Consider the following 8,464-nt stretch of genomic DNA (forward strand, 5'->3'; position numbering starts at 1 on the left):
TCACCAAAAAGAGGTATATAAGAAACTATTGTCAAAGACTCGGCATTATTGAAGTTAACCACACCAATCTTTCAGGGGAGGATACAATTTGTGATTCTGGATACCAAGACGTGTACATTTACATGCCCGTATTCATATTTGTGTCGTATTCTATCAAATTAGTTTCAGTAGATGTTCGTCCGAGTGGTCAGTTAATAGTGTATTAGTGTTATGATATCAAGATTAGATAACTCTTTACATGTTTAGTTGTATAGTTAATGGGATTACTTCCCTTTACTTGATATTCATTAATGCTATGTTATATATATGATCATGCCTCTCTGATACCTGAGTCATTCTCACTTGAGCTCTGGTCTTAACAACATGTATTAAATGGTTATAATAAAATAGTAGAATAGTTTGAATCTTGTTATCATCCATACAACATAACATGGTGTCAGAAGTAAACTAAAGGAACACTATTGTAATAAAAGGAATTTAATTAAAAATTATTTAGAATCGGATTTAACAAGCATTCTGGAAAGAAATTAAATTGTGCGCATCACAAACATTTAACTTTCTTCAGAGGAATAAATTAATTCTACAGCTCTATAATGGATTCAAATGGTGTACCCATACCAACAATGAACTGGGACAGTCAGAACCCTATGGAGGAGTTCAAAAAGTTCAGGCAGCATGCAGAACTTATATTTAGTGGCGCGTTAAGAAAAAAAGAAGAAGAAGTACAAGTTACTTACTTATTACTTTGGATTGGTGACAGAGGCCGCCAGATATATAATACTCTTACATTAACTGAGCTCCAAAGAAAATCAATAAAGGCAATTTCGGATGCAATTCAAAAACATCTACAACCAAAATCAAATCCTGTATTTAGCAGATACAAATTCCACAATGAAAAACAGGGAAACAGTACGATAGAACAATTCATCACACGTCTAAAAACATTAGCAAATGATTGCGCTTTTGATGCAGGGTACAGAGATGATGTAATACGAGATCAAATAGTAATTGGAATTACGTCGGAAAAAGTTCGTGAAAAACTTATCACAGAAGGTGAAGCATTGACTCTCGAAAAAGCAGTCAGGATATCACAGTCACATGAATATGCACAGGCACAATTACGTGATATGACTAATTCCAATAGCATTGATGACATTCATCATAAACGACATTCCACGTCAAAACACCAAAACGAGACTGGAAAGAAACACAATCACCATTCAAGAGTTAGACAAAACCAACATATAACAAAATGTGGAAATTGTGGACAGTCACATCACAGCAAAGATCGATGTCCGGCAAGAGGAAAACTATGCAAGAACTGCCATAAATGGAATCACTATGCAGTTGTGTGTAGGTCAAACAAAAAAGTGCATGAAATTGAAACCGGAAACAATAACAGTGACAGTAACAGTGACAGTGAATTTTGTATTGGTGCAGTTGATTCACATTCAAAGGGACAGGTATTTGTTGATTTACAGGTGGGCTCTAAAGGTCATTTTAAACAGTTTAAACTTGACACAGGGGCATGCTGTAACATCCTTTCTGAGGCAGATTTCAAATCCCTCAAGGTCAATACCCCCTTAAAGAAGCCAACTGTCAAACTCACTGCTTACTCAGGCACTGAAATTAAGGTTCTAGGAGTAGTAGATCTCTCATGCAGCTACAAGAAGAAATGCACAAAACTTGTAGAATTTTATGTTGTGAGAACAAACAAACCCTCAATCCTAGGTTTACAATCATGCCTTGACTTCAATTTAATTCAGATTGTAATGTCCGTAGACCAGAATGAGCAAATGAATAAAAATTCTGTCTTGCGTGACTTTCCTGAAGTTTTTCATGGCTTTGGAAAATTACCTGGTGCTTGTTCGATCAAAGTAGATCCCAAGTATTCCCCAGTAATTCATCCTCCCCGACGCGTTCCTGTAGCTCTTCAGAGCAAGGTTAAAAAGGAACTTGATGCTATGGAAAAGGCTGGAATCATAGCCAAGGTCACCACACCAACAAATTGGGTGAATAGTATGGTCGTAGTCAACAAGCCACATTCTGATAAAGTTAGAATTGTAATTGACCCTAAAGACCTTAATAAGGCAATCCATAGGCCACATTATCCTACAAAAACCTTAGATGATATTTTGCCGCAGTTAAATTCTGCAAAATATTTCACAAAACTTGACTGCAAATCAGGTTACTGGTCCGTTGTTTTAGATGATAAATCATCATATCTAACTACATTCAACACCCCTCAAGGTCGTTATAGGTATCTAAGATGTCCCATGGGACTGAAATGCAGCCAAGATCTCTTCCAGCAAAAGATGGATGAGTGCTTAGAAGGCTTACAGACAATATATCTACGGTAGGCACATAACTGTAGAAACCGATCACTTACCCTTGATCAGCGTTGTTAAGAAATCCCTATACAGTGCCCCGGCAAGATTACAAAGGCTCTTATTAGCGTTACATGGTTATGATTTTGAGTTGCAGCACAAAGCAGGCACTCAAATACCCGTTGCTGACACATTGTCTCGGAAATATTTGCCAGATACTTATCCAGAAATTTCCGAAAATACCAATATGCATGTTCACTTCATAACAAAAAACTTGCCATACACAGATCAAAAACTTAGTGAAGTAAGGTCAAAAACTGAGTCAGATCCAACACTCATTACCTTGAAACAAATCATTCTTCAAGGCTGGCCTGAAAAACGCAAAGATTGCAATTCTCAAGTTCTAGAATACTGGAATTATAGAGATGAACTCACTGTTGTAGATAATATCATCTACAAAGGTCAAAGATTGATTATTCCTAAGTGTCTAAGATCTGAAATGTTAAATTTGCTACATAAAGGTCACCCAGGTCAGGAACGTAGCTTCCGCAGGGCACAAATTTCTATGTTTTGGCCTAACATTAGCAAAGACATAGTGCAGAAAGTGCAACAGTGTTCTGTATGTGCAGAGCATCAAAGGTCAAATTCAAAGGAACCCTTGGTTTCACATGAAATCCCTAAATACCCATGGCAGGTAATAGGTACTGATGTATTTACATTAGATAACCAAGACTACTTGTTAGTATGCGACTACATGAGCAACTATTTTGAAGTTGACATGATTAAAAATACAAACAGTAGCACTATTATTAAGTTAATGAGAACTTGGTTTTCAAGACATGGTATTCCCCAGAAAATAGTTTCAGATGGTGCTAGTTATTACACATCACAAGAATTTAAAGAATTCACAACTAAATGGGACATAAAGCATGTAAGGTCATCACCTCAATATCCCCAAAGTAATGGCCTTAGTGAATCATGCGTGAAGAAAGTAAAAACATTGCTCAAAAAATGCAAGCAAGATGGGACAGACCCTTTGATAGCAATTTTAGAATTACGTGCTACCCCGCTAAGCATTAGGTTATTCTCCCACTGAAATCTTAATGGGGAGAAAAATAAGGACATTTATACCTATGTCTGAAAAGAATTTAACACCCAAAACAACAGATTTTAAGAGAATAAGGTCACTTCTTGAAAAACAAAAATGTATTCAAAAGAAAAATTATGATAAACATTCAAGACCCCTTAAACCATTTAACATAGGAGAAAATGTTAGAATTCAGCAGGGAAAATCTTGGAATCCCGCTGTCATTCAAGAAAAATTAGACAATCGCTCCTATTCTGTAGAAACACCTGATGGTGGTCAATATATCAGAAACAGGCAACATCTAATGAAGGATTATACCTGCCAAGATAATGACCCTCCATTAAACACTGATAACAATCAATTTACACAGGCCATTTGTAGTAATCAAGACACAGCAGATTCCCAGGGTAAACTTTCACACCAGTTAACCTCACAGCATGCCAGTGTCAAGAGTGATAATCTGACCTTTAATCACTCAAAGTCGCCTGCATCAACAAATACTCTCAAACTGCCAAACATTTATCCAGAAGCTTATGTAACTCGTTCTGGGAGGCAGGTTAAACCAAAGATAATTCAGTCGGTGTAAAATAAGTGTATATACACATTGAACAAATAGGCATAAATTGCAGTAGTGTTAACAGAAAATTTACAAAGATAATATTGACAATACGAAAGCATTATCTTGGACAAATTTATCATAATAATTAAATGTGTTTATCTCAAATTGATTAATTGATGTCAGTCTTGACATGGACATTATTTTATTGCTTAATGCTTTCTCAGAATAAATTGACATTTATAGCGGACAAATGTTTATGAGCTTCTCAATTTCAAACAAAGGGAGATGTTATGATATCAAGATTAGATAACTCTTTACATGTTTAGTTGTATAGTTAATGGGATTACTTCCCTTTACTTGATATTCATTAATGCTATGTTATATATATGATCATGCCTCTCTGATACCCGAGTCATTCTCACTTGAGCTCTGGTCTTAACAACATGTATTAAATGGTTATAATAAATTGTAGAATAGTTTGAATCTTGTTATCATCCATACAACATAACAATTAGATTGTCATTCATTTCGAATGTTTAGATAACTTGGAGAAATACTAATCATCTCGTGTCGCATGCGAGTTCTGTCCAAAGTACAGAAATATTTATACAGAACTTATAGGTATTTAATTAAAGTGTTTTACATAATAAAATATGAATAGGAAGATCAACAAAAAAGGTTAGCATTCAATGAACGTATCCCCCAACACAGGACCACCTACATGGAGCCAAGCATGACACCAAACAGGACAGCGCACACACAAGCCTGGGACGGGATGTGATTATAAATTATTCAAAATAAGAAATCATAGAAACCTACAAGGTAGTTGAAAAAGAAAATTAATTTCATGACCTACAAATGAATATGGGTGTAGGGGGAGGGACCAGAAGAGGGGGGGGGGGCAAAATTGAAATAAAAAATCTAAGAGTAAAAGGGATGATACTCACCGTAGTTGAGAAAAGCAAGAGAGACATTCAATTGATAAACGCAGAGGGGCACCGCTTGGTAAGGTCAGCAGCATAAGCACTGCTAGGGAATTTAGCCGGTTAAAGGTCCCAACATGTTCCTATTAAACTAGACTATGTAAATAAAATGAATTACCGCCAAGTGAAATTCGAACAATTGTTAAGGTTACGAAATAGTAATAAATTAATCATAGAAATGATCATGTATACATATGTAGAAAGTAAACCAAATGACCATAGCAAAAGTAATCAATGTCTTAAGAGAAGACAGAGCAACAACATTATCACCTACAAGGGATCGACGTAGCAAGGCAGAAGACAAAAGTTAAGACAATTCAGTCCCGATTAGTTTAAAAAACTGTCCATCATAGAGTCTCAATCTTGGACCGCAATATGTGATCAAAACTAAGGCACTAAGCATAGAACATGCCTACAAATAGTGAGGTCATAACCTGTTTTGATAAAACATTCATTTCTTTAAGTAAAGACAGCAGAAGAATAAACATGATTCAAAATCTTATTAAGTTTGTAAATCACAACCGAAAAAAAATAAATCGCTTTAGAATTTGGTATTTAATTTAGATTGCGATTAAAAAGGATGAGCTTTTAGGATCGTTGAATGTCCGTCGTCCGTTGTTACCGTAGATGAGAAAAACAAGAAAGACATTCATCATAATATTGTGATTAAAAATAGTAAAATCTTGTTAACACTCTAGTCGCTACTGTTTTGATCCAAATATCCTGGAAATTGGTCTGAAATTTTGTGTTGATGATTTCTATGTTCAGTTCGAATATTGGTCGCCTGGGTTTAAAAAACTAGGTCCCAACGCCCGAATATTGAAAAAAACCTTGTTAACACTCTAGTTGTCACATTTTTGACTCAATTGTCATCAAACTTGGTCAGGATGCTTGTCTATGTAATTGCTAGGATGAGTTCGAACATGGATCATCTCGGATGAAAAAATAGGTCACAGGAGCTAGAACCAGAAAATATATTGTTAACACTAGTGGTTTCTGTTTATATCCAAATATGCCGGAAAATGGTCTGAAAGTTTGTTTTGATAATTTCTAGGTAAAGTTTGAATATTTGTTACTTGGGGTCATAAACTAGGTCACACCGCCCAAATATGGATAAACCTTATTAACACTCTAGTTGTCACATTTTAATTCAATTGTCATCAAACTTGGTCAGAGTGCTTATCTAGGTAATTGTTCGGATCAGTTCGAACATGGGTTATCTTGAATGAAAAACAAGGTCACAAGAGCTAAAAATAATAAAATCTTGTTAACCCTCCAGTGGTCACATTTTTAAATCAGTTGTCATCAAACTTGGTCAGAATGCTTGTCTATGTAATTACTAGGATGAGTTTGAACATGGGTTATCTCGGATGAAAATCTAGGTCATATGAGCTAAAAATAAAAAAAAATATTGTTAACACTCTAGTGATTACTGTTTTCAACCAAATACACTAGAAATTGGTCTGAAAAGTTGTTTTGATGATTTCTAGGTCAAGTTTGAATATGGGTCAACTGGGGTCAAAACTAGGTCACACCGCCCAAATATGGAAAAGCCTTGTTAATACTTTAGTGGTCACATTTTTAATTCAATCGTCATCAAACTTGGTCAGGATGCTCATCTACGTAATTGCTTAGATTTGTTTGAACATGGGTCATCTCGGATGAAAAACTAAGTTACAGGAGCTGAAAATAGAAAAAATATTGTTAACACTAGTGGCTACTGTTTTGATCGAAATATCCCGGAAATTGAATGAAAGTTTGTTTTGATAATTTCTAGGTCAAGTTTGAATATGAGTAACCTAGGGTCAAAAACTAGGCCACACTGCTCAAATATTGAAAATCCTTGTTAACACTATAGGGGTCACATTTTTGACTCACCTGTCATGAAACTTGTCAGGGTGCTTGTTTAGGTTATTGCTCGATTGAGTTACCTACTATTGTAGAAATTTATTTGCTGAATAATGCCACATTTAATTAGCAAATATGATACAAGATATCTTCAAAGTTTAATAAAATAAAAACTACACGGTAAAAGTATTTTATATTTCGCATGATCAACCAATAAACCTTTGCATACAGGTGACCTTTAAGGCATATAACTGTTTTTTGTTGTCAATTTTACAGTTCCTTAAAGTGCCCATTAGCCATGGTATACCTTAATTGGTAGAATCAATTGTGTCGTAGCGAATGAGTGATGTAATGCCCTGTGTACAAATCCAGGGATTGCTGCCTAACTTGAATTAATTATAATATTTCGCATGATAATTTTGAAAAGAATCAAGCTTCTGTTTGAAACTGCTTCATTGTTGCACTTTAAGCAAATCCCGGGTCGAAATTGTGACACTTTTTCAAAATTTTATTCAAGAATTGCGAACAATGCACTCAATATGACCAATTTAGAAAATACACTGCGTGAACGGACATTCCAGCTGAAGTTCATTTGAAAATGATACCGTTGTAGTCCCAGTGGAATTCAAAAGATCGATGACTCCAGTATATCATAGGAGAAAGGACAAACGGATGTTGGACTTGGATCTCATACAAAGATGATGAAATTAGAACTGAGCGTTGTTTTTCCATTCAATGATTAACGGCCCTTTTAGGGGCCATACTATTTCTTCCAGAAAAATTATCTACAGTAGAACTTCGGTAAGTCGAAGTTAAAGGGACTTCGATACATCGGGACTTCGACTCATGAATAGGTCTCAATTTGATGACAAAATTTCGAGCCGTTTTATGTATACAAACAAGTTACAAAAGGCGTAACAAAACGAAAAGGAGAAAATTAACCCAGCTTAAAGTAAATATATCCCCGTGTGATTATTACGCGACACTGGGTCATGGAAGTTCTCAAATTACAGTAGTTCTTATTATTTACTTTCAAATACCACTACAGCAATTTGAATGGTAACAATTAAAGCACTTTATCACACATTTAAACGCAAACAAAGCTGTTAGAACACAAGGCTATGTAATTAACACCTGTCATACAAGTTGATCGGAAATCACCTTCGCGGCTAGAAAACGTGTAAAAAAAGTCTCGAGATCGAAGTTGTCAAAGGACTTTGAGTTATTTGTGGTAAATTGTACATGATTTATTCTAGACGGAGCTCTAAAAAGTTCGACACATCGAAAAATTCGACACATAATATTTCGACTTGTATATAGTTTTTTTTATAAGGAATATATACCAAAGCTATCATTTGATTGGTCAATTACTCTATGTCTTCTTTGTCATGATTGGTTATCGCTATTTGATATCATGGTAAATGTTAAAGAGGTCAATCCGATCCCATGCCTATATAAAGAGCCTCCAACCATCAATGTTCATCATTTGTCAACATGGCACATATCTAACCACACACCATAGCCGACATGAAGATGGTTGAAGAAAAATGGCGGCGATTCATGCTCTTGAACTAAAAAGTCTACAACTGTTTACTGAAATAGATAAAAACAGAATCCCTAAAGAAAGCCCAACACGGCAAAATTGAAAATGTTGCAGGCT

The 8,464-nt window shown here is 35.3% G+C and overlaps 2 protein-coding genes across 2 annotated transcripts; both read left to right on the forward strand.

The window, feature by feature from the left end:
* Positions 1-593: 593 nt before the first annotated feature.
* Positions 594-2,360, forward strand: LOC132747758 (uncharacterized). The gene has a single exon (XM_060737252.1). The coding sequence runs from the start codon at positions 594-596 to the stop codon at positions 2,358-2,360; it is 1,767 nt and encodes a 588-aa protein (XP_060593235.1).
* A 214-nt stretch (positions 2,361-2,574) lies between these two features.
* On the forward strand, positions 2,575-4,000 carry LOC132747759 (uncharacterized protein K02A2.6-like). The gene is made up of 2 exons (XM_060737253.1): positions 2,575-3,407; positions 3,568-4,000. The coding sequence occupies exons 1-2, from the start codon at positions 2,575-2,577 to the stop codon at positions 3,998-4,000; spliced, it is 1,266 nt and encodes a 421-aa protein (XP_060593236.1).
* Positions 4,001-8,464: the final 4,464 nt, after the last annotated feature.

Source organism: Ruditapes philippinarum, unplaced genomic scaffold, assembly GCF_026571515.1.
Source record: "Ruditapes philippinarum isolate M1 unplaced genomic scaffold, ASM2657151v2 ctg8110_1_1_1_1, whole genome shotgun sequence".
Taxonomy (NCBI): domain Eukaryota; kingdom Metazoa; phylum Mollusca; class Bivalvia; order Venerida; family Veneridae; genus Ruditapes; species Ruditapes philippinarum.

Excerpts from the sequence above, each read along its gene's own strand:
- LOC132747759 (XM_060737253.1), top strand. The coding sequence starts at position 2,575 with ATGCATGTTCACTTCATAACAAAAAACTTGCCATACACAGATCAAAAA. Across the intron at positions 3,408-3,567 it reads GCTACCCCGCTAAGCATTAG|ACCCCTTAAACCATTTAACA; the intron begins GTTATTCTCCCA and ends TAAACATTCAAG.
- LOC132747758 (XM_060737252.1), top strand. The coding sequence starts at position 594 with ATGGATTCAAATGGTGTACCCATACCAACAATGAACTGGGACAGTCAG.